We start from the raw sequence: 25,757 nt of genomic DNA, 5'->3' as shown, positions 1-25,757 counted from the left end.
GGAACCTCCCTCCAAGATGACATAGATCCATTGTGAGTCTTTGTGCCCATTTTGGTAATGTCCCTTTAAACACCCTGGCTTCCTGGAAGCTCATCAGCCTCCACAAGTCCCATGACCTACATCTTCACACCACTCCAGCCTGAGATCATGCCTTAGATCTATAACCATCACCCTTCCATGCCACCACCATGATCATGAGCTTTGGTGTTCCCTTCTCTCTTCAGGACCATGAGTCCTTCAAACTTTCCCTTGGTCTCAGTCCTCCTAAGCCTACTCTTCATACACATCATAACCATCAGTCCTTCTATCCCTTTCTGTTTTGCCACTGACCCTCTAGGTAACCAATGCAAGTATTCAACACCCTCCATTCCCTTGTCCTTTTATCCATATACCACCAATTCTGGATTATCTTTACTGCTTACATTCTTTGTTTTAAACTCCCATACTGCTAAAGGAAGTAATGCAACCATACCAGCCAAGTCCACTACAAATTCATGTGATCTAATCTTAGCTGGACAAAAGTGCCACACAGAAATCAGCTGATTGTCCATGGACTGATACCCAGACTGTTCCTTATTCTGGTCACCCCTCTCTAGACCACTTTATTTCACCTAAATGGTGGACTCCAGACCTGGACACAGCACTCCAGATGTTGTCTGGCTAGGGCAGGGATCAGCAGGACTAACTCTTGCTTCTATTCATGCAGCCTGATTAATGCAGTCTTAGGTCTTTCTCTTCTCTGCCTGCCCAGTGTCAGGAGATTGGGATGCTATAGCACTAGCAAGTAGAGAATTGGAACAGGTTCTATCATTCCACAGTAGATCCCACAATAATTATTACCACTGGGGGAATAGTAGATTATGGGAGTGGCTGATTGCATGAGTTAGTATGAGGGAGGACTAAACTATAAATTCATGCAATCTAATCTCAGCTGGGCAGGATTGCTGAACATTAATCTTTTTATTTCTCCTAGAGTAACTCTATCACATTCCTTATAGAGGCTGTTTCAAACCTCCTTATCTTTTTTCCTGAAGACCATAATGTGGCACCACCTCCATCCCATCTCTTGACAGATATCCTTATTGAGAAAAACAAAGCCATCTGTCATATCCTGTCATATCCTTTCATATCCACAATCTTCACCAGCCTGCTCCTCCTTAGCTTCAGGCTCAGAGGAAGAGGTGGCCCTTCTTTTTTTCTTAATAGCATTTTATTTTTTCCCCAATTACATGTAAAGATAGTTTTCAATATTTATTTTGTGTAAGATTTTGAGTTCCACATTTTTCTCCTCTTCCTTCCCTCCCTGCCAAGGCTGCAAGCAATCTGATATAGGTTATATATGTACAATCACATTAAAAATATTTCTGCATTAGTCATGCTGTGAAAAAAGAATCAGAACAAAAGGGAAAACCTCAAAAAACAAAAGTAGAAAGAGCATGTTTCAATCTGCATTCAGAATCCACAGTTCTTTTTTCTGGACGTGGAGAACATTTTCTATCATGAGTTCTTTGGAATTGTCATGGATCATTGCACTGCTGAGAAGAGTCAAGTCTATCACAGTTGATCACCACACAATGTTGTTATTACTGTGTATAATGTTCTCCTGGTTCTGCTCATTTCACTTGGTATCAGTCCACTTAAGTCTTTTCAGGTTTTTCTGAAATCTGCCTGCTCATCATTTCTTATAGCACAATAATATTCCATTGCGTTCATATACCACAACTTGTTCAGCCATTCCTCAATTGATGGGCATCCCCATAATTTCCAATTCTTTACAAAGAAGTGGCCCTTCTACTTATCAATGTCAACCCCACTAATTGTGCCTTCCATTTCATTCTCTTATATCTTCTCCAAGAGCTGGTTCCAGTGATCATTCCTTTTCTCTTCCCCATCTTTACCCATCTCTCCTGATTTACTGACTTCTCCATAATGCCTACAAACATTCCCAACCCTAAAAAAAGAGGATCTCCCCCCACCTTCATCTCCAAGGCCAACATTTGGGTTTCTTTTCACTGCCAAGTTCTTAGAAAGGGTTGTCTAGGTGCCTTCCCCTCAAGTAGCTTACTTTCTAATTGGGGTATGGTGGGGAATGGATCCAAGTACACAAGGGAAATCTAATATAAGGTACATTTCCAATTGGAGGCATAAAGGGTGTCTTCATTGAACTGGGCCTTGAGGAAAGAGAAACAATTTTAGAGGTAGAGATGAAGGAGTACATTCCTGAGATGGGGAAAGGCTTGTGTGAATGCACTGAGGTAGGGTGAAATATCAAGTTCAGGGACTAGCTGGTAGTTTGGGTTGGAATGTGGTGAATGTGGAGGGGAAATAATGTGAAGAAAGGCCTTTGAAGTAGGAGCCAGCCAGACTACAGAAGCCCTCGCCTAACAGAAGGGGTTTGTATTTCTTCCTAAGGCAATAGGGAGCCAAAGGGAAAAAATATTAGAAGAATAATGTGGTCAGACCGGTTCCCTAGGAAGAGTATTTTGGTAATAGTGTCACGGATGAATTAGAAAAGGGAAAGGCTAAAAGCAAAGAGGTTAATTAAACTATCATCATAATCCAGGTGAGAGATGAGGAGGGCCTAAACATGGTGGTGCCCATGGAGAGAAGGGGATGGAGAGGGAAGTCTGAGCAGATATGGTAGAGAAGAGTCAAAAATGGTTTCTGGGTCATGAGAAGAATGGTAGGACACTGCAGAAATAAGGAAGTTTGGAGGAGGAGAGAGTTTAGGGGAGTAGGAGAAGAGGTGGAGCAGGAATAAGTTTGAGAGACTGGTAGGACATCCAAGAGAGCCAGTAAATCTTTGGTATGGGACTGGAATTCAAGAGAGAGATTATGGATGGCTGTGTAGTAGTCAGTCAGCTAACGCTTATTTAGCTTCTACAATGTTTCACACACTGTGCTAAGCACTGGGGATAGAAAGAAAGGGGAAAAACCCACCAAACTATTTCAGCTCTCAAGTAGCTCAGATCCTAATAGAGGAGGCAATATGCAAACAACTATGTAAAAAACAACGTAAACACAGGATCAATTGGAGGTCATCTCAAAGGGAAGGTACTAGCATTAAGAAGGAATTGGGGGGGGGGCGCAGCTAGGTGGCGCAGTGGATAAAGCACCGGCCCTGGATTCAGGAAGACCTGAATTCAAATTCGGCCTCAGACACTTGACATTTACTAGCTATGTGACTCTGGGCAAGTCACTTAACCCTCATTGCCCCGCAAAAAAAAAAAAAAAAAAAAAAAAAAAGAGGGAATGGGGAGAATGCTTCTTGCAGATAGAATTTTTAGCTGGGATTTGAAAAACGCTAAGGAAGCTAGAGATGAGGAAGGAGACTGTTCTAGGCATGGAGGAATGGCCAGTGAAAATGCAAGAGATGCAGCATGTTTAGGTATAGATTTGGAAGTCATCTGCTTAGAGGATAATATATGAATCCTTGGAAGATGAGATCACCAAGGGAGAAGAGAGAATGTAGAAAGAAAAAAGAAGAGAGTCCAGGACAGACCTTGGGAAGATATCTGGGCTTAGGAGGTGGGAGATTGAATGAGGACTCTGGAAAGGAGTTAAAAATCAGTTTGATCAGATAGGTAAGAAGTACCAGGAGAGTGCAGTGCCAGGGAAACTGAGATTGGCATTAAAGTCAATAATTATAGCTAGTCAAGATACTTGAGTAATCACCATAGGGAGAAAACAGAACCACAACAACCACTCTGGTGTTTCATTAGCAACTGAATAACACAAATGGGTGTGATGGAGGTAGGGAAAGATGATGAAAAGCATAGATTTTTTTTGTTTTTGTTTTGTTTTGTTTTGTTTTGGTGAGGCAATTGGGGTTAAGTGACTCACCTAGGGTCACACAGCTAGTAAGTCTAAAGTGTCTGAGGCCAAATTTGAACTCAGGTCCTCCTGAATCCAGGGCCTGTGCTCTATCCACTGTGCCACCTAGCTGCCCCAAAGCATAGATTTTTTTAAAATGAGAGGAAAAAGAAAAAAGCTGACTAAAGAAGGTAGAATGAGGAGGGGGAAGATTCTAGAGTGACACTCTCAAATGAGAAATAGGGCAAGGAAATTGAGAAATAATAGAGTAAATAGTATAAAACACAGAAATTGAAAACCTTGAAGTACCATATAAGTCCTAGTTATCGCTATTATCATTGTTTAATGTTTTGTGCGTGTTCAGGTTATGATAGAAGTCATATGAATAAAATAAGGAAGATTGCATTTCCTTCAGGCAAAAATGAATAACTTAATAAATCATATTAGAAGAAAAGAGAAATTGAACAATTATAACCTAGAATGTATATAGATTTATTATCCTTTTGAAGAGAAAAATGATGAGTCCATCCTTCCTAGTCCCAGTTAGCCAAGGCATCATGGAGCAGCCATAGTCACTGAAAACCAATCAGGAATTTCTTTGTTCTCTAAACAGGATGCCAGTGTGCATGGGCACGGGTCTTCTCGAGCACCTTTTGATGCCTCTAAGCAAAGGCTCACATCCATAATCTCTGCAAATTGGGGAGGTCATAAAAATGGTCCATGATTCCCTAGACCCATCACTTCCCTCCTTACATTTAAATAAAGTTGGAAAGGCAGAAGTCTATAAGATAATAATACAGTAAAAATAATAATCAGTAAAGGAAGTATGATCACAAAGTCCAGACATATAAGAGACCAAGAATGATCTTTCGTAATATTGCTTAGGTTATACTTCCAGACCACCAGAGTACTTTTCTAGGATTATTCAGAAAAAGAAAGGGAACAAATTAGGGAAACACCATCAGAAATCCAAATCTGGTTCTCTGACCCCATTTTCTTAACCAGCTGCTTGCTTCCCGAAACTACCTTCCTTTTCTGAAATGTCTCTCTTCAGCTGATGACAATGATAAAAACCCAACTCATGCCCCCAAGGTCTTTAGTTTCATGTCAAGGATGTCCCAATTCTCAGAATGGGTGTGTGTGGCTGCACTTCCTTAGACTGTGCCTCCCACCACTCTTTTCTTCTTTTTTTCTTTTCTCTCCTCCCCGTACCACCCAGCCCTCATCAGTCCATAAACATTTATGAAATGCCTACTAACCTCTTCCTCCCTCTCTGCAGACAACATGCCCTGGAAGAGGCCCTGCTGTTCTCAGGCCGCTTTGCAGATGCCCTTCCTGCACTCATGGATTGGCTGTACCAGGCTGAGCCCCAGCTGGCAGAGGAGGGACCTGTGTCAGGGGATCGTGACCTGGTCAACCGTCTCCTGGACCAGCACAAGGTCAGCCTCATCTGGCTTTTCTGTCCAATCATATGAACTTGGTGTAATGTAAAGAAGGGCAGGGGCAGCTAGGTGGCACAGTGGATAGAGCACCGGCCCTGGATTCAGGAGTACCTGAGTTCAAATACGGCCTCAGACACTTAACACTTACTAGCTGTGTGACCCTGGGCAAGTCACCTAACCCCAATTGCCTCACTAAAAAAAAAAAAAAAAAAGAAGGGCAGTTAGGTGTGGTACAGTGGGTAGAGTGCTGGGCTTGTAGTTAGGAAGACTCTTCTTCCTGAGCTCAAAGTTTGCCTCAGTTTTCTCATTTGTAAAATGAGCCGGAGAAGGAAATGGCAAACTATTCCTGTTTCTTTGCCAAGAAAACCCCAAATGGGGTCATGAAGAGTCGGACACAACTGAAAAACAACTGAACAACATAATGTAAAAAACACTGTATTTATAGCCTTGGGTCTGATTCCCTCTTTCTCTTTTCCCTATGGCCTCCCCACCAGCCAGACCACAAGAGGGGTTTCTCTAGGAGGAAGATAATAAGCAGATTCAGAAAGAATATCCCAGGGGATCATTATCTAATGATAACGGGTGGGTAAAAGAAAATTAACCATTCCCAGAGCCTACAGGCCCATAAATTTCCTATTCTGGATAGCTCCAGTTCCCCAGCTCAAAGGTGATTTTCTCTGGGCCGAGAACCCCACACCTTGGGCATCAGTTGCTTCTTGACTCTAGAAAAGAATGGAGTAGGCCTCTCCACCTAAACTCCCAACTCCTTCAGTGTCAATTTGGGATTGGTCCACCTAGATGCTCTGCATTGTGCTCATTGGTTCATTCTCTAAGCCCAGCCAATCAGACAGCTTCCTGACTGCCGGTGGGGTCTCAGGACACTCTGTATTCCTAGGCAATTACTGGCTGTACTTCTAACCTCCCCATGGATGAACCAGGCAGCCCAATGTCTCTGGCCACCTCCCAAATCAGCGTCATTTAGCCCAGCTGGCTCCTAGGGCCACCCTAAAGTTCCCCCAACACAACCGACCTTTCTTCCCCCTCCCCACTCTCCTAGGTGTTCCAGAAGGAGCTGGGCCGAAGAGCAGGCTGTGTCCGCCTCCTTAGACGCTCCATCCGGGAGCTGACCCAGGCCAGCAGCAGCGCCGACTCCCAGTGGCTACATCGGCAGATGGAAGAGCTGGGACAGCGATGGGAGCTCGTGTGTCACCTCTCTCTGGCCCGCCAGGCCAGGCTTGAGGAGGCCTTGCGCCAGGTAGGGGCAGAGCCCAGGGTGGGGGCAGGGAAGGGGACGTGGGCTCAGCTCCTTCTTCTCCCTCCAGGGCATTTGGGTAACTGAGTCGCCCTGGGTTGGGGGCGGGGTAGGTGTGAGAATGTGAAGAGCACTGGATTTGGGTGATCAGTGAGGTGGAAACAGAGAGGGGTTAAACGCCGGGGAGTCTGACTGCTTGCTTGGGTGCTCCCAACATTCCCCCCGTCATGCCCACTCCTTAATTCTCAGGCTGAGGAGTTCCACAAGTTGATTCAAGGTTTCCTGGAGCATCTGTCTGAGGCTGAGAAAACCCTCAAACTGGGCCCTTTCCCAGAGGAGGAAGGAGCTGCTGAGGACTATCAGAACCAGCTCCAGGTCAGGCGCCAGATTCATCTCTTATCCCGGACCCAGATCCATCCTCATTTCCCTAATTCCATCTCTGTCCACCCCATCCTCATCCCCATTCACATCCCCATCCTTGTCACCAACTCTGTCTTCCTCAGCTCCCTTCCATCTCCAACCTAATCCCTCCTCCAGGTTAAATGCCTGTTCTTATCCCCAAACCCATTCCAAACCCTCATCTCCAGCTGCATCCTCTATTCCATCTTCAGCTCATTCCTTAACTCCATCTTCAGTGCATTTCTCCATTCATTCTCCACCATCCCCATCCCCAACACCTTGGTAAGAAGGGCCTCAAGGCCAACCTGATGAGCTGTGGGCTGGCCTGGGATGGGTTTCCAGGAGCTGTTGCAAGGTCTGCAGTGCCAGCAGCTGGAGCTGGACTGCATCACCTCCCTGGGAGAAGAGATTCTGAGTAGCTGCCACCCTGATGCTGTCATCCCAGTCCGCTCCTGCCTCAGCAACATCACCAGTCGCTTCCATGAAGTGAGTGGTCCCATGGCCTAAACCCTTCCCACTCTTTCTCCTCACTCTTTCAACCCACAGAATTCAAGCCTGACACTGACCCCTGAACCCCACAGCCTTATGGCATAGAACCCTACACATCTCACAGACCTCCTCCTGCCCCCACAACTTCTCCATTTTGGATATGTTGCATTTCTCCCATGCTGATGGGACACCCAAGAAATATACAGCCCAAAGATAGTAATGGGGTAGAGTCCAGGAATCCTGTAATCTTCACCTTTCAACCCTGAATACCTCAAACCTACATCATGAACCCTCTCCACTCATTTCCTTACCCTGAACCCCTCAACTTCAGCCTCCAAATGCCTCAACCTAATCACAGACCCCATAGTCCCTCACCTCACTCCTTGGTCAGGTATAGTTTAGACTAGAAGCTCTCTGAGGTCTCTTCCAACTCAGAGCCTGTGATTCTATAATCTTGGCTATCTACCATCTCCCCCAGTCTCCACCTCAAAAAGAAAAAATGAAGAAATACAAGTCTGTCAAAATCTGCATTTTCCTTTCCCAGTTGCACGTGTAGAATGATGGAGGTGGAGCAGGATAGCAGTGTGTATGACAAAGACCTGGTAGTTTTGGTGGACAAATAGCTCAATATGAATGAGTCAATGGCATGTCATAGACCACTGAGTCCATAAATCCAGTGCCTCTCCCCTTCCATCCTTATGAAAGAAAACCTAGGGTGGGGCTTCTCCCCCTTGTTTGGATCATAGACCCCATGCCAGTCAGCCTGGTGAAGTCTGGGGGCCCCTTCTCAGAATCATGGTTTTAAATGTATAAAATAAAACACATAGAATTACAAAGAAAACCACATATTAAAATACAGTTATCACAAAATATTTAAAAAAAAAATAAGTTTATGTGACCCCAAGCTAGAAAACCCTGCCCTAGAGGGATTCCCTCAGAGAGGATCCTCATGTGGATAGCTCCCCCTACCTTGAAGAGGCCCAGGATGACACCCTTGCTCCTCAGGCTGACTTTATTTTTTTTTTCCCCCTTTGGTGAGGCAATGAGGGTTAAGTGATTTGCCCAGGGTCACAGAGCTAGTAAGTGTTAAGTGTCTGAGGCCAGATTTGAACTCAGGTCCTCCTGAATCCAGGGCCGGTGCTCTATCCACTGTGCCACCTAGCTGCCCCTCCCAGGCTGACTTTCAAGCCAGTATCTCCCAACCCTTGGCAGACCATTTAGTCCACTTTGGACCTTTGCCCATGGTCAGTCCCTCAGCCTCTCCTTTTTTGACCTTGCTTCCTCCCATTGCCCCTGAGTGCAGGTGCTGGGCTGGGCACAGCAACAGGGCCAGAGGGTGGCTGACCAGCTTGCCACCATGGCGGCTGAGCGGGAGGAGCTGGCCCGCCTTCTGGACTGGATCGCCTCAGCTGAGGAGGCACTGAACCTTCGAGACCAGGAACCCCTGCCTGAGGACACCCAGATGCTGGCCGATCTCTCAGCTCAGCACACGGTAAGGGCCCTTCCCCAGACTTGTCTGGGAGCTCTCATCTGGGCCCTGAAATAACCTCCCCTTTTCCCAATAGGCTTCTGTGGGATGTGTCCCATAGACTGAGGCTTCTCTCATGCCCCTAGCCTTCTCCTCCCCACTTGGAACACCCCTCTCTAGAAGGGGATGACTTGTGGCTTGTCCTGGGCCCCCTCCCATGTGTGTACAGGAATTCACTGAAGAACTGAGCAGAAAGCAGCAGGAGGTGGAGGCAGCCATGAGAAGTTGTAAAAGGAGGCTGGAGCCATCGCCCCCTGCACCTCTACAGCCCCCACCAAGTAAGAACCCTTCCCTGCTGACTTCCTGAATGACCTATCTCCCCACTGGTGGCATCAACACCCTGGAACCTACTGCTCCTCTTTGAATGTCTTTGCCCCCAGCCAAGTCCCTTTCCAACTTGGGGTCCCACAAACAGAACCTACAGGTTGGGTAGAGAGCATCTCCCCAGTGAACCTTCTCTAGCCTGAGGGCTTCTTATACCTTTCACCCCACTCTCTGTGGGCAGAAGGGGCTTCTCTAGATAGACTGAGGGCTCACTCCACCCCCTGGCCCTGCTGGTTCCCAGTATGGTAACACCTCCTCTCCCTCCATCTCCCCCCAACCCTCTCTCCAGGGAGAAGAGGTACAGGGAAGGCCCCACCAGGTCCCATGGTACCACTCCTGGAGCTGCAGCCTCAGAGCCCCCTGGGAGCCCGGCTGCTTCAGCGCTGGCAGCAGCTATGGCTCAAGGCGTTGGACCGACAGTATCGGCTACAGGCTGCTACCCAGCACCTGGAGGAGGTGAGCATAGCCCAGAAGTCTGGGGAGACCTCAGAATGTATGGGGTTGGGGGGGACGGGAGGTTATAGGCTCTGGTACCCAGCCAGATTGCTCAAGACCAAGGGCCAGCTCCCCCCGGGGCTTGGGTTTATATCCTTTTCTATGCCGTTTTCTTCTACTATTCAGTCTTGTCTCAGTGGTGCCTGTTGGGAGCTGTTCTCTTCTAGACTTCCTCTTGCGGCCATTAGCTATGCCCAGCCTGGCCCAGGGACCTTGTTTCTTTCTTTGGGTGTATTGCTAGTGTCAGGTTGGGCGTCTGAAAGGTCTTTAGTAGACAGTAAAGGTCATTCTTTAGTAGCCAACAACACATTTAGGACAAGAATCATCTGGTGCCTGGGCCTGTAAATCTCCGGACCTGGCCCTACACTGGCTGTGTTGCCCCACTTCAGCCTCTGAAGTTACCTTCTTTTTTTAAAAAATGTATTTAAAAATTTTTTTTATCATAGAAGTGTTTTGTTATTTACCAGTTACCTGTAAAGGTAGTTTTCAACATTTGTTTTCATAAGATTTTTAGTTCCAAATTTTTCTCCCTCCCTCCCCGCCTCCCCAAGACAGAAAGAAAGCAATCTGATATAGGTTACATTTGTACAATCACATTAAACATATTTCTGCATTAGTTATGTTGTGAAAGAAGAATCAAAACACAAGGGAAAACCTCAAAGAAGGGGGAAAACCAGCCAAAAAGTAGAAACAGTATGGCTCAATATGCATTTAGAACCCACATTTCTTTTTTCTGGATGTGGAGAACATTTTCTATCATGAGTTCTTTGGAATTGTCTTGGATCATTGCACTGCTGAGAGGAGCCAAGTCTGTTGCTGTTACTGTAGACAGTGTTCTCCTGGTTCTGCTCACTTCACTCAGCATCAGTCCACTTAAGTCTTTCCAGGTTTTTCTGAAATCTGCCTGCTCATCATTTCTTACAGCACAATAGTATTCCATTACATTCATATACCACAACTTGTTCAGTCATTCCCCAATTGATGGGCATTCCCTCGAATTCCAATTCTTTGCCACCACAAAGAGAGCAGCTATAAATATTTTTGTACACGTGGGTCCTTTTCCCTTTTCTATGATGAAGATACCTTTCTTTTACTGACCTCTGCCTGGACCCACCATGGGCCTGCATCTCTACCCACTCTCCTTCCTTTCCCTTTTAGAGGTCAGAGCTTCTCCCAGCTCCGTCCACCAACTTCAGGAACCAATGTCTCCTCCCACCAATTAGTCTGGCTCCACTGATGCCAGGAGAGATGTGAATTTGCCGAGACGCCCAGCCTCATAGCTGGGAAATGCTCACCCAAGGGCCCCTCCCAGGTTTACACACAGCATAAGGAATAGCCGACCCGTGTACTTCCCCACCCACAGACAGTCTACCATCCATCCCCTTAGCCTCAGGGACACTGGGGCTAGCTCAACTGCCAGACCAGGTGGGATGTTCCACCCTTCCCTGAACCTGTTTCCCTGGGTGTCAGCCCTAAGCCAGAGCCTTGGTGGCATGTGCTTTCTGTCTGTACTCCTGGTCCTGGGCCCCAGGAATTCTTCCCCCTGGGTTCAGCCTGTTCTACACTAACCCCAAAGTAGAGAGACCTCTTTTATCCCCAAGGAGACCCCCTACAACTCCAGATTTTGGATGGCCTGGCCTGGCCCATCTCTCTCTCTCTCTCTCTCTCTCTCTCTCTCTCTCTCTCTCTCTTGTGTCTCTGTCTCTGTGTGTCTCTATCTCTTTGCCTCTGTCTCTATGTGTCTCTCTGTCTCTGTCTGTCTGTCTCTGTCTCTCTCTATCTCTCTGTCTCTGTCTCTTTTTGTGTCTCTGTTTCTGTGTGTCTCACTGTCTCTGTCTCTCTCTCTCTGTCTCTGATTCTCTCTATCTCTCTCTGTATCTGAAGTATGTTCACCAGCCGGTAAATGGGGGTCCAGCTCAGTTTTTCCTTTTCTCCACCTACTGTCCTAACCTCTGTCAAGAACCAGGCCTCCAATCAGCCCTGGTACTTTCCTATCTGACCCCTGCCTGAAGCAGACTCCTCACTTTCAAAGTAAAGCATCTATTAGAGCTTTTCTCTGTTTGAGACCCACATCTAGCTTTCACCTCATTTGTGTAGCAGAAGTGGCCAATGGGCCCTGAGCTCGGGGAATGATGAATACTTCCTTCTTCCCGCTCTCTTTTCTTGCTCAGTCTTCTCTGGTATCTTTGCCTGTGGCTGGATCCTACCTGAAGCTTCACCTCAGGCCCCAAGGGGCCTCCTGTGTGGCTAGGCCAGTTTGGGGGGCTTTTGGCTCCCAGCTCGTGTACCTCCAAACCTCACTCCATTCTGTTTTCTCTGTAGCTCTGCTCCAATCCTTGCTGTGGGTAACTCTTGTGTCGAGTTAGACTAACAACAACCATAATTATGTTTTATATAAGACTCTGAGGTTTGAAAGGTGCTTTACATTTGATACACCCACAAAAACCCTGTGAAGTTGGTGCTTTCATTTTCTCCATTTTACTGATGAGGGAACTGAGGCTGAGTGACTTACCCAAAGTCATGCAGCTAGTTAGATATCTAAGGAAGATTTAAATTCAATTCTTCTTAAATCCAAGTCCATCTCTCTATCTACTCTGACTCCTAGCTAACTCCCCACCACTAGGGCAGCCCCCTGAAAGGCAGAACATCATCTCCACCCTCTACCCCCAAATCTGCCTTGGGGGCTGAGAATCATAGGAACCCAGAGTCTTAGAAAGGAATTTTGGAGAGTTTATAGTACAACCTGTACCTTACCAGGAATCTCTTCTTCAGTATCTCCAAGAAATAGTTGTCTGAGTTCCACTTTGAAGACCTCTAGTGACTGGGAGCTCACTACCTGTCTTCTTCTCAGAGAGAAAAGCCCCAGTCTTATATCATGCTGATCTGAGACAGCTTCCAAGAGATTCCAGTTCTTTGGCCCTAAGGCTTCCCCTTTCAGGACTTTCTAAGCCATTCCCGATGACTAAGCCCTAGCTCAAAGTGCTGAACTAAGTTGGTCCCTGAGACTGGTTGGCTCCTTGAACTCAGCCACCTGTCATCCCTAATTCCCTTCTCCCTCCTCCTGCCACTGACTCCACCGCCATATTGGGCCCAGTGCTACTAGCACCCAATCTTCTCTTTTCTTTCTCCTGCCTACCTCCACATGGTCTAGGCCACAAGAGTATTTTTCTAGGGATTCAGATATTAGGATTCAGAGATCATACATCATGGGAGGGTCATTGGGCATGAAGATTAAAAATAAAACTCTCCAGGCTCAGACTAGACAGTGCCTAAACTTCCTAAGTGATGGTCCCAAGCCGGAGTCCTCCAGGCCCCACTTGGTCGTCATGGTTCTCCCTCGGGAAGGTGCTTGTCTCTCCTTTGTGACCATGGAGTCTTCAGCTTCTAGGTCCTTTTTCAAGACTGGCCAGCATGAATACTCTGGATTATTTTCATTTGTTCAGCCTCTCTTCCCAGGCTCACTCTCACCCATTTGTGAAACCTCCTGGTGAAATCATTGGATGTGGGTGCTAGACAGTTCTCCCTACCCCTCTATCCAGGAAAATAAAGAAAGGCAGATGGTATAGCCAGAACTTGCCTTGAAAATCCAAGTCGTTCAACCTAACACACAGGTTGCCTCAAACTTCTCCCAAGGACACCCCTTTCCTTGTGGAGGGACGCTGGGGGACACATTGCCTGTGGCCTTGCTCCTAGCAGCTGCTCCCCCCCCCCCGCCGACATTGGCAGGGGGTCTGGGAGCTTAAGCCCCCAACCCTGCTGATTTTCCACCTGCTGGGCTTCAGGCTGATGAAGGACCTGCTGCTTCCTTCCTCTGAGAATGAAACTTTGGGGAAACTTTTCTACCTTCATTCTCTTTTCAGAACATCAGTGGGCCTCCCTCCTAGCCAAAACCTTTCCTAGACTCTTGGACCCTAGTACCTTCTATCTCACTGCTACTTATTGTCCTGGCTCATCCTCATGGCACACTGGGCCCAGTCTGTCTGGCTTACCCCCACTCCTTATCCTGGTCAAACCTCCCCCAGCTCTCTGGCTCTGGGGTCAGTTTAGCTCACCGCCAGTCATCAACATCTTGAAAATAAACACAAAAATCCCTTTTTTCCAGGCCCTTTGGTTCCAACTATTGTCCAACTCTTCACCACTCATCTACATCATTGAACTTCTCCCTAGACTCTGGTGCCCATTACTTTCTGATTTCCTGCCATCCTGGCCAAGCTCACCCCCAACCTCAACCCCTGTGGCCTCCATTACTATCCTATTCATCACCATTCACTGATCTGGCCAAACTTCTGGGACCTCCCATACATCCTAAACATCCTGTTTACCATTGCCCATGTATCCCTCTAGATCCTTGGTAACTACTTGTTACCAGCCTTAGGTCTCCTGGGGCCTTCAGACCAAACCATCTGTGGGCTCACTAAAAGCTTGCCTGGGGGCAGCTAGGTGGCACAGTGGATAGAGCACTGGCCCTGGATTCAGGAGTACCTGAGTTCTAATCCAGCCACAGACACTTGACACTTACTAGCTGTGTGACCCTGGGCAAGTCACTTAACCCTCATTGCCCTGCCCCCCCCCTCAAAAAAAAAAGCTTGCCTGCCTCATGGTCATCTTATTTGGTCTTCCTGTCCACTAAGTTGGGCTGAACTTGTTCCTCCTTGTTCTCCCCTCCCTCTTTGATACCCCCTTCACCTCTTTCCCCTGTCTGTCTAGAGACTAGGAAGCATCCCCTATCTGGATGCTTCCTAGATTCTTCCAAGGTCACCTTGAATTCTAGAGATCCTTTGGTTCAAAGTGCCTTCTTGGGTCCCTGGCTCCCATATCCCACCCTGGCCACCATATGCAGCCACAAGATGGCACAGTGAACACATGACCAGTCCTGAGAGCCAAGGGTTTTATCAGAGTTCTTTAGAGATTCCATGTTGGCAAAACTTGGCTGAGAAGCAGTCAGAGGCTTGCAGGATGGGGATGGGAAAGGCTGAACTGAAGTGATGGGAACCATGACAGCTGCTGTGGATAGAAGGGAGGAGGAAAGCAGTCAAGGACGGAGAAGGTGTGGGAAGGAGGCAGAAAAGGGTGCATAGAAACCATTGGAAGCCGTCAGTCTCAAGGTGCTGGGCCGTTAATCCTCTGGGAAAGGTTGGTGTTACACATGACCACAGGGGATGGCACTGAGCACAGCAGTGCTTGCTGGGACTTGGAGCCCTAGTCCTGGCATTACCTGCTGGAATGTGGGATTTGAGAGCATTGGTGTAACACCTTGGGATATATTCATGTTTTAGCAACTCAGCAGCTTGGGCCCAGATATTGTGGGGGATGGCCCAGGTTGGAGGAGAGCTTGGAGAAGGTCACCAAGGCAACCATCCCATTTTCCCAGCCATTGTTTAGAGGGATGGACACTGATGGCTCCCTCCCTTTCTCCAGCAAGCAGCCTTTGCACACTTTGATTTTGGTGGATGGCGGAAACGCTACTTGCAGTGGATCAGCCATAGAAAGTCCCGGCTCCTGGATGTGTTCCGCGCCATTGACCGTGACCAGGATGGACGAATCACCCACCAGGAGTTCATTGACAGCGTCCTTGCCTCCAGTGAGTGGAACCTTCAGGGAATGGGAGGGGGGGGCATGGTCATAGTAGGAGGAAGATGGTAGGGGGGGCGGGGGAAGAGAAGAACCAGGTCTAAATAGTCCAGAAAACTTTGCCTCACCTTCTTACTTGCTTTAATGGGGCCCAGCCCCATGCCATAAAATATCAGAGGTGGAAGTTACATGCTTAACCAGGAATCCCCTCTACAAGAGAAGTGACCTCCAGGCCATTCAGCCTCTGCTTGAAGACTTCTATTGAGGAGGGAGTCTGGTCTTTCCAAAGGCAGCCCATCCTGCATTAGGATAGCTCTAATTCTTAAGAAGCTATTTCTGACATCAGGGCTAAATGTACTTTTTCCATTCCCATTACCCTACCCATTACTGCCAAGTACTGCCCTCTGGGGCCAAGCAAGCTAGTCTAATCCCTCCACCTTTGCATCCTGCTCCGCTCCCTGCCCTACAGCTTCTCCTGAACAGGCTAAAGGTCCCTAGTTTCTGTAACCAATCCTTATAAGGCCTGATCTTCTGGTCAGAGCAGCCTTACTTTCCTGAATACTTTCCTGGTGCTTTATTGCTCTTCCTGTGCCACTTACTATGTGACTTTGGATATATCACTTAACCTCTTTGGGCTTCCATTTCCTCATCTGAGGGCCCTTCCAGCCTTGGATCTAGATTCCTGTGAATGGATCCTGAACCAAATATAGCACCTGCGATGCGGCCTTACCAGGATGCAGCAGGACTATCCCCTCTCTTGCCCTGGATGCTCTACCCCTCTTGATGCTGTCCAAGAACCCATTAGCTTTTTGGACTCCTGCATCACACTGTAGACTCATACTGAGTTTGCAATCTGCTAAAATCCCCAGATCTATCTATGTCAAACTGTTGTCTAGACATGCCCTCTCTCATCTTATCCTCTGGGAGGTTGATTTTTTGAACCCAAGTGTAAGACTTTACATTTATCTTTATTAAGTTTTAATTTACAGGGACAGCTAGGTGGTGCAGTGGATAATGCACCTGCCCTGGATTCAGGAGGATCCGAGTTAAAATCTGGCCTCAGACGCTTGACACTTACTAGCTGTATGACCCTGGGCAAGTCACTTAACCCTCATTGCTCCACAGGAAAAAAAAAGTTTTAACTTTAAGATTTGGCCCAAAATAGAGTGTCAAAAAATCATGATTCTTTTATTTAGTATATTATGGAATGCTCTTAGCTTTCAGCTGTCTGAAAATTTGATATGCATGTCATTTATACCTCTATCTGAATCATTGATTAAAATGTCAGAGATCACAGGGCCAAACAGAGGTCCCTGGAACACTATGGAGACCTCCTCTCCAGCTGACATCAAAGCACTCATGATTTCTCTTTGGAATGGTCATTCTGCCAGGTATGAATCCATCTAATTGTAATATCTAGTCCATCTCCCTCTCTTTTTCACAAAGATCTAAATAAATCAATAGCATTCCTCTGATCTTCAAGTCTAATAACCCTGTCAGAAAAGAAAATAAGGTAAGTCTGGCATGACTTGTTCTTTGTTTTTTTGTTTGTTTGTTTGCAGGGCAATGAGGGTTAAGTGACTTGCCCAGGGTCACACAGCTAGTCAGTGTCAAGTGTCTGAGGCCGAATTTGAACTCAGGTCCTTCTGAATCCAGGGCTGGTGCTTTATCCACTGTGTTACCTAGCTGGCCCCTGGCATGACTTGTTCTTGAAGAGGTCTCTGTAATAACCATTAATCATCCCCACAATGATACATTCCGGAATTTTACCAGAAATCAAGGTTAAGCTCTCTGCCCTTTAGTTTTCAGATTCCATTTTCTTCACTTTTGAGGAGATATTTGCCTTCCTTCAGCCTTACTGCCCTCCTTCCATTCTCTATGATCTTTAATTAATTAATCAATCAATCAATCAATCAATTTATTTATTTATGGGGGGGGCAATGAGGGTTAAGTGACTTACCCAGGGTCACACAGCTAGTAAGTGTCAAGTGTCTGAGTCCTGAATTCCAGGGCCAGTGCTTTATCCACTACGCCTCCTAGCCGCCCCCTCTCTATGATCTTTCAACAATACATTGACATGTAATCTGTTTGCCATTTTTGTTGGTACCTTGACACATAGGGCATTTGACCTGACCTGAAATCCCTGAGGTCAGCCAGGGTGTATGTGGGCAGGTGCCCCAACAAGATGATTCATATAAAGGTCTGGGGCAGCGGTGCCAGCCTCACCTTTGGTCTGGCTAAGGAGGTGGGACCAAGGTATGACTCTGAATTAACAGGACGGTCAGCAGTACCCTGAGGTAGTGAGCAGCACAGGCAGGTTGGGGCCATAGCCATTTAACACGGCACAATGCCTGCGCAGGGTAAGTCACGCTGTGGTGTTCCTCCAAGCAGGACCAGAGTTCAGGGCTTAAACCCTAGGCTACGCCCATCACCCTCTCCTCTTGCCACCGTACCCACAGAACAGCCTGCAAAGCTTAACTTAGCTCACTGGGGTCCTGCTCAAAGGTGGTATGCACTGTGAGTCTCCCTCCATTGTTACCACCACTGCTGCCTTCACCTACCATGATAACCAGCAGCCTCTTCAGAGCTCTTGTCTCCACCACTGCCAGTCCCTCTGCCAATGCAGGACCGTCCTACAGAGCTGCCTCCTCCTCTACCCAGTAAGGGCTGCCCCCTCTTCCTCGAACTTGTCCAGTTCCTCCTCCTTTTCCTATACCTCCAGGGGAAGCCATTCTTCTCCATCTAGACCTTCCAGCATGTCCTGAAACTTCCTAATCTCCTCTGAGGGGCAGGTAAAGTTCTCCACCTTGCTCTTTTTTGTAACCCTGCCCCAGTGCTCTGAGGTGCTGGGCTTCTAGGCTCGCGCCTTGTGTTACATTGCGCCATAGCAGCAGAACAAAGAGAATATCTCCATCAGTTAGAGATGTCATCTTGCAGTTTCAAGGAATGGCAGAAATGTTCCAGTCCGAGAGCACTGACTCTTGTTATCTCCAGTCCTTAAGGAAGGTCTCCAAGGACCCAGTCTGACTGAACAGGGCTTAGCCAAGCTGCAGCTCACTGCCCTGTGACCTTGGCAGATCCTGGCTCTGAACACTTACTCTCACAGCCTAGACTCAGGAAAGGTTTGGGCGCCTCTGCAGCTCTTGGCTAGAGTCTGCTTCCAATAGTCCCAACAGTCTCCAGGACCAAAACAAGGCTGAGCAGAGCCTTCAAAAGCTGAGCAGTGCAAAAGGCACAAGAGAGGCAGCCCCCTCCCCCCTCAGGCTCCTGCTGCCTCTCTCTAGAGGCTAGCCAAGAGAAAAGATGGCGCATGGCCATCTATCCATCCATTTACTTATTCACTCTTCCCCTTTTCACTGCTGGCCTACAAGCACCTGGTCTCCTCCCAGGCAGGGGTAAGGCAAGAGTGGACAAGAAGGGGCAGCTAGGTGGCACAGTGGATAGAGCACCGGCCCTGGATTCAGGAGTACCTGAGTTCAAATCCGGCCTCAGACACTTAACACTTACTAGCTGTGTGACCCTGGGAAAGTCACTTAACCCCAATTGCCTCACCCAAAAAACCAAAAAAACAAAAAACAAAAAAAGAGTGGACAAGAAGACCTGAACTGAACTGAACACTGCCTGTCTTCCCTGGTCTGCGCCCGCGCCCCCCCCCCCCAGGCAAGTGACAAGTTCAGATCCTTGGGCCTTGCAATGGCCACCCTCATTCCACTGGCCTTGGAGTATCCTGCCTCCCTGTCTCCTGCTGAACTGAGAGGAGAAGGGTTTGCCTCTACTTCAGTACACGCCTTTCCTGTCTGCTCCCTGAGCTTAGGCTACTCACTCTACATGGATACTACCCATGCTTTCCTTCTTTCCCTGTCCCTGGGCCTCCCATCTTATCCCAGCCAACGGCTAAGACAGCTGCTCCCCATGTTTGACGTCTCTAGCCCTTTAGGATCATAAATTCTAGGTCTCTCCATCATAGGTTTAGAACAGGAACAGATCTCAGAGGTCAATTAGGCCAACCAACCCTTCATTTTACAGATGAGGAAACTGAGGCCCAGAGAGGTTTAAGTAGTCAAATGGGGGGGGGTTGGAGGATAGAAGGAAAGGGAATAAACATTTTCTTTGGCATCTACTATGTGCCAGGCATTGTGCCAAGCACTTTACAAATATAATTTCATTTGATCCTCACAACAGCTGTGTGAGGTAGCTGGTGTTATTATCCCCATTTTATAGTTGAGGAAACTGAGGCAAACAGAGGTTAAGTGACTTCCCCAGGGCCACACAGCTAGCAAACATCTAAGGCGGGATTTGAACTTAGGTCTATACTCTGACTCCAGATCTGTTCTCACACGGAGCCATAAAGTTTCAATAATCACCAGCGTCACATTCCCTTCTCAGCCTTCCGAAAGTTCACAAACAATCTATTGGCCATCCCCTATCACACCTGTTTCCTAACTGGGAGATTCCTTGAGTTCTCAAAGTCATCAGCAGAGCTGAGATGATGGGTGGACTCAGCCACTGTTCATCTCTACCCAGTTTTCTTCCTTTTCCTGGAGGACTCATCCCTCAACTCACTGTTTCCTCCAAGACTTTTCCAGAATCAGGCTCTTGTGATCGTCCCATAGAAAAGATACTTTAACCTACAAAAATAATTCTGAAAATTCCCACCCACTGCGAGAAAAGGGTGGGTCTTTGCTTTGGACTGCCACACAATACAGGCTCCTCCAGCCCATATGGCCCCGAGCTACCTCCTCCCTCTGACTCAGACTTTCCTGGCCTTCACGTTCTGCCTTCCTCAAGACGCTTGGTTTTCCCTGGTGACTGTCTCCATGTCAGTTGCCTAGTAGTGTCACAACCAATTACCAAATCCTGGAACCACAGTCACAGAGTAAGGAGGGACCTTTGAGATCACCCAAGCCACTCCCTTCCTATGCAGAAATCCTATCTATGACATTTCCAATGAGTGGTCCCCTGGCCTCTTCTTAAAGTCCTCCAATGGGAGGAACAACCACTAGTAGGAATGGCCAATAACTCCTAAGATTGTTGCTCATTCCATTTTGGGATGGTTTTCATTGGAGAAAAATTTTCTGCCTTAGAACAAGACTATTTTTATTTTTAAAAAATTTTCTTTCTTTTTTTGGGGAGTGGGGTGGGGCAATGAGGGTTAAGTGACTTGCCCAGGGTCACACAGCTAGTGTCGTAAGTCTAATCTCTCTTCTTGGAGGTAGCCCTTCAATTACTGAAGACGACTATTGTGTCTTCCCTAAGTCTTCTCTTCTCTAAACTAAGAATCCCCAATTCACCATCCTATGAGTATCTTCCTACTTAGCAATATCTATCCTGAAATGTGGTCACCAAAACTGAACACAGGTGTTTAGAGGTGGTCTGACCAGTCCAGTGTTCAGTAATAATAATATTATATTATTTATTATGAATATTATTGCCATATTATTAATTAGCTGTTATTTAGTGCCTTAAGTTTAGCAAAGCATTTGGCCCTCACAACAACTCTTTGAAGTAGGCACTATTATCCTCATTTTACAGATAAAGGAAACTGAGGCTGAAAGAGATACCTTACCTAGGGTCACACATTGAATAAGTATCTGAGGCAGGATTAGAACTCAGATCTTCCTGATTTTAAGTCCAGCTCTCTATCCACTTTACCACCCTGCGTCCAATTTAAGATTACATTGGCTTTTTAGTTCCTATGTTATTCTATTTTCTCCTAGGAAGTTTTTAGTCCACTAAAACCTTCAGGTGTAACTATTATTTTTTTTTACAAGAGCTTTTATGTAGATCCATCTCTCCCACCTTGGCCTTGTGAAATTAGCTGGTTTTTTTTTTAACTGTTAAGTGTAGAACTTTATGTTTATTCCTAGTAAACTTCATGTTACTAGACTTGACCCATGGCTGTAGCACATCAGAATTTCTTTGGATCCTAGCCTGTCATTCCATGTGTCAGTCATCCCTCCAAGCTTCACATCATCTGCAAATATGACAAGCACACCCTCTGTTGACATTTCCAGCTTCTAGGATGGTTCACGGGGGGGGGGGGGTGAGGGGGGGAGAAAGTTGAACAGAATGGGGCCACTGATGGATTACTGGGGTACTTCTCCCTACTTCCCCTTTTCCATAAATCCATTAATTATAGCTCTTTGGGTCTGACCATTTCAACCAGTTCTGAAGCCCCCTAAGCATACTTTGGGGGCAACTGGTAGCTCTGGATCTGAAGGCAGGAAGAGCTGAGTTCAAATTCAGCCTCAGACACTTCCTAGCTGTGTGACCCTGGGCAAGTCACTGAATCCTGTGTGCCTCAATTTCCTCATCTATAAAATGAGCAGGAGAAAGAAATGGCAAAACACTCCAGGATCTCTGCCAAGGAAACCTTTACTGAGAGCAGCTAGGTGGTACAGTGGATAAAGCACCAGCCCTGGATTCAGGAGGACCTGAGTTCAAATCCAGTCTCAGACACTTGACACTTACTAGTGTTAAGGGTTAAAATTCTAGCTAGTCTGTCTAAAATATTTAATGAGTGGTCGCCAATAAATTATAAGCTTTAGCAAGAGTTAGACTTTTAAGCCTTTATTAAGGAGAATAAGAATTTGGTAAAGAGAGAGAAAGGCCTAGATCCCTATCTATTAAAGGGAGAGCACATTTCTAGCTCCGCTCTCCACCAGAGTCCTCAGGCAAGAGCGCGAGACTGAGCGCCAGTCTCTTCCTTCCTCCTCCCACTAGCCCACGTCACTTCCTGACTCCTGGTCTTGCCCTCAAAGACCTTCGCTTCATGGGCAGAACTCTTCTACAGTAAGTCTCCAGCAGGTGGCGTCATTCCAATCGTTACACTAGCTATATGATCCTAGGCAAGTCACTTAAACCTCATTGCCCTGCAAAAAAAAAAAAAAAAAGGAAACCTTTCCTATCTGAGGTCACTAAGGGTAGAACACGACTGAACAACAGCAAACACATTTCATCTTGGCCATAAGGCTGTGATGAGATACTCTGCCAGATAATAATACCAGCTCTCATTTTTATAGTGCTTTAAGGCTTATAGAGCGCTTTGCAAACATTATCTCATTTTATCTTCATAACTTGGGAGGTAGGTGCTATTAGTATTCCCATTCCACAGGTAAGGAAACTGAAGCAGACAGAGGTTAAGTGACTTGCCCAGGGTCACTCTACTTATAATTGTCTGAGGCTGAATTTGAACTCGGCTCTTCCTCACTCCGGGTCCATTAATCTCATCTACCAGCCTACTTAACTGCCTATGTTGACTGGCCCATCAACAAAGGAATGAGGTCAGTCTGGCATTGTATGTTCCTTGAACCCAGGCTGGCTCACAGTGATGGATGTTTCCAGAGGGGAATTCTTTTTTGTTTTGTTTTGGAGGCAATCAAGCTTAAGTGCTTAGTCCAGGGTCGAAGAGGTGATTCTTAATATCATCCATTTCATAAGGCATTCTAGAATCTTCCCAGAAATCACAGCTGAGCTTGCCAGCCCTATAGTTTGCATGCTCTACCTGCTTCTCTTTTTTGAAAAATTGGGACTGGGGGCAGCTAGGTGGTGCAGTGGATAAAGCACTGGCCCTGGATTCAGGAGGACCTGAGTTCAAATCCAGCCTCAGACACTTGACACTTATTAGCTGTGTGACCCTGGGCAAGTCACTTAACCCTCATTGTGGGGTCGGGGGATGTGAGGGGGGGGTGGTGGGAAGGACAAATTGGTACCGACATCTCCAATTAGGACTGCCAATCTCCAGTCCTGCAACTCCTCTCCCATTTACCTCACTTGTCAAAGATGATTGAAGGAGGCTTGGCAGTCACACCTGTTGGTTCTTTCAGTACCACTGGGTGTGGTTCCTTTGGGCCTGCTCATTTAAACTCATTGAGGATAGTGAGGGCCCTCTCTTCCCAGTTAGCTCAGGTTTCAGTTTCTTGCTAACCATTTTTGTTCTACCCTTGTTAATACAAAAATCATGGGATCATGTGGATTATCAGATTAATCATAGGTTACATAATTAATCCTATGAGCATATAATGATCTTATGATTTTTGTACTAAAAAAGGTAAAACAAAATCATCCTCCTTATTAGGGAAAAAAAAGAGATGCCAAGTTTTGCTTTCTTTCTGTCATCTGTTAACATTTTCCAACTGCTCTACCACACCCCTCACGCAGCAATCTTATCCCTTCTTTGATTTTCCTCTTGTTCTCAATATCAGTTTGAACTAGACCTGTCATTACCCTGTGAGTCAGCTTCTAAAGCCTCAGCTTCAAGTCTTACAGAGTTGCCTGGGGGACATTGAGACTTTAAGTGTCTTGCCCAGGGTTACACAGCCAGGATGTGTCAGAAGTCAAGACTCGAACCCAGATCTCCCTGGCTCCAAGAGCAGCTCTCACTTCCCCCCTGCACCACCGCGCCCCCCCCCCATAATTTGGTGTTAGCATTCAGTGCAGGCCTTAACTCATGGTGAGCTCTAGGGCATCTGACACTGTTCTGTTAGGATTATGCCACTCTTTTTTATTCATCTTTCATTACCTGACTTTGTTTCTACATGCCTTTAAAAATCTAAATTGCTTGGTCACTCCCCTGTGTAAACACATTTGTCTCTTCAGGCAACTGCCCCTTTTCTTCCTAATCTGAATCATTCTGTCTGTAGAATTTCCTTCTTGGGGCTTTCCTGTCCTTCTTGTACTTATCCCTCTCCTCCCCAATAATTTGACATCTTTGGGTAAACTCTGAGATCTGCTTTTTTAACTAAGAATGCCTGGCTTTCTTCCCAGTCACTGAAGCGATTTCTCAGATGGAATGGTCACTTTGTCCCCCTAACCCCGGCTTGGGGGATGGGCGGTATCAAACTCAGAACCAGGGTCCAGTGGCCCTGGCTCTGTGGTGGGAGAGCGTGTCCTTCACCTCTCCTCTCTCTATCCCTCCCTCATGCCCACCCCAGGCTTCCCTACCAGTCTGCTGGAGCTGAGTGCTGTGGCCAGTATCTTTGACACCAATGGTGATGGAGTTATTGACTATGGTGAATTTGTCAGTGCGCTACACCCTAGCCGGGACCCTCGCGGCCGGGGTCCTGATGCAGAACACATCCAGGATGAGGTACTGGGAGAATATGGTCTGGGGGTGATGCAGTGGGAAGGGAAAGGTGAGAAGGCATAAGAAGAGAGGGGGAAATGTAGGGAATTGGGAGGTAGAGGGGGTCAATGGAAAGACCATTGACTCTGAAGTTAGAAGACCCGGATTCCAATTTTGCTTCCAATGCCCACTACTTGTATGATCTTCAGCAAGTTGATCTGCTTCTGTTTCCTCAGACATAAATTAATGGAGTTGGACTAAATGATCCAACCCTAAATCTATAAGCCTCTGAGAGGCAGGAAGAACTCTGGGGAGGGGTTAAAAGAAGCTGTTAAGCTGGCAGCTGCTTTTTGAAAGAATAATGCCTGAGGGTCCAGCCCCCAGCTCATTCCTCTCTCTGGTCCAGGTAAGAAGGCAAGTATCTCAGTGTCAATGTGCCCGACGCTTCCAGGTGGAGCAGATCAGTGCCAACCGCTACCGAGTGAGTGCCCCTGTTCTCTCTACACACAACCCACCCCTCACTCCAACACGCATGCTCCTGACTGCCTCACTTCTCTAGACAGGCCGGGTCTGATTCTTTCTTTGCCTGTATCTGGCTTTTCCGTCTCGCCCAGGCGCCTTCTCTGCCTCTGTCACTTTGCCTTCCCTCCCACCCCCAACACTGGGCTGTTCTGCCTTGGCCCAAGATGGCATTATCTCTAACCCCTTCTTCTTCCATCCAGTTTGGAGAATCCCAGCAACTTCGCCTGGTGCGGATCCTACGAAGCTGCCTCATGGTCCGCGTTGGAGGTGGCTGGATTGCACTAGATGAATTCCTAGTCAAGAATGACCCTTGCAGAGGTAGAGGCACCAAAGGACTGGGGTGGGTGGGGTGGGAAAATCAGATAGAAGGACACTTATGTAAATGTATATTGAGTTTGCCATATTCCTGACAAAGCCCTTCGTGCTCAGTTCTATATGGGCTGGTGGGGCGGGGATGCCAAGTCCTTGGCCTGTGAAAGCTAGCAGTGTGGAAGAGACAAGATGGGGAGGAGACCTAAGTTAGTCTGGGAGAGGCAGAAAACCAGTCCTGAGCACTGTTCTCAGGAAGCTGTGTAGTCTGGGGGGAGGCTAAAGAAGAACTCACCCAGCTCCTCCACTCAAGGAATGAGAGGAGCAAAATCATGCTCTGACTTTGGAGAGCTACAGATGTTGGGGGCAGATCAGGCCCTTGCAAAACCACAGGCTTACAGGGGTGGACTATAGCAAGCAGGTAAGGAAGAGGTGAGACTAAGGCTGGCTCAGGAGGTGCATCAGCCGAGAAGAGAAAAGCCCTCCCAGGTGATGGGTATGGCATGAACAGTGCAGAAAGGCGGGAATGAGTCTGGTGTGTTCTGGAAG

The 25,757-nt window shown here is 47.2% G+C and overlaps 1 protein-coding gene across 1 annotated transcript in view; it reads left to right on the top strand.

Annotated features, from left to right (window-relative positions):
- The window catches only part of LOC122734292 (microtubule-actin cross-linking factor 1-like), a 75,287-nt gene that overhangs the window by 33,461 nt on the left and 16,069 nt on the right, over positions 1-25,757 (top strand). Inside the window, exons 23-33 of the mRNA XM_043975006.1 lie at positions 5,093-5,252; positions 6,313-6,510; positions 6,757-6,882; positions 7,249-7,392; positions 8,699-8,887; positions 9,093-9,201; positions 9,537-9,703; positions 15,161-15,323; positions 24,247-24,401; positions 24,784-24,858; positions 25,100-25,217. Of these exons, the coding sequence (XP_043830941.1) occupies positions 5,093-5,252; positions 6,313-6,510; positions 6,757-6,882; positions 7,249-7,392; positions 8,699-8,887; positions 9,093-9,201; positions 9,537-9,703; positions 15,161-15,323; positions 24,247-24,401; positions 24,784-24,858; positions 25,100-25,217 (1,604 nt within the window). The remainder of the gene's footprint in view (positions 1-5,092; positions 5,253-6,312; positions 6,511-6,756; positions 6,883-7,248; positions 7,393-8,698; positions 8,888-9,092; positions 9,202-9,536; positions 9,704-15,160; positions 15,324-24,246; positions 24,402-24,783; positions 24,859-25,099; positions 25,218-25,757) is intronic.

Source organism: Dromiciops gliroides, chromosome 1, assembly GCF_019393635.1.
Source record: "Dromiciops gliroides isolate mDroGli1 chromosome 1, mDroGli1.pri, whole genome shotgun sequence".
Classification (NCBI taxonomy): Eukaryota; Metazoa; Chordata; class Mammalia; order Microbiotheria; family Microbiotheriidae; genus Dromiciops; species Dromiciops gliroides.
The sequence above is the reverse complement of the archived record's forward strand: the minus strand, read 5'-3'. Positions and strand labels throughout refer to the sequence as shown.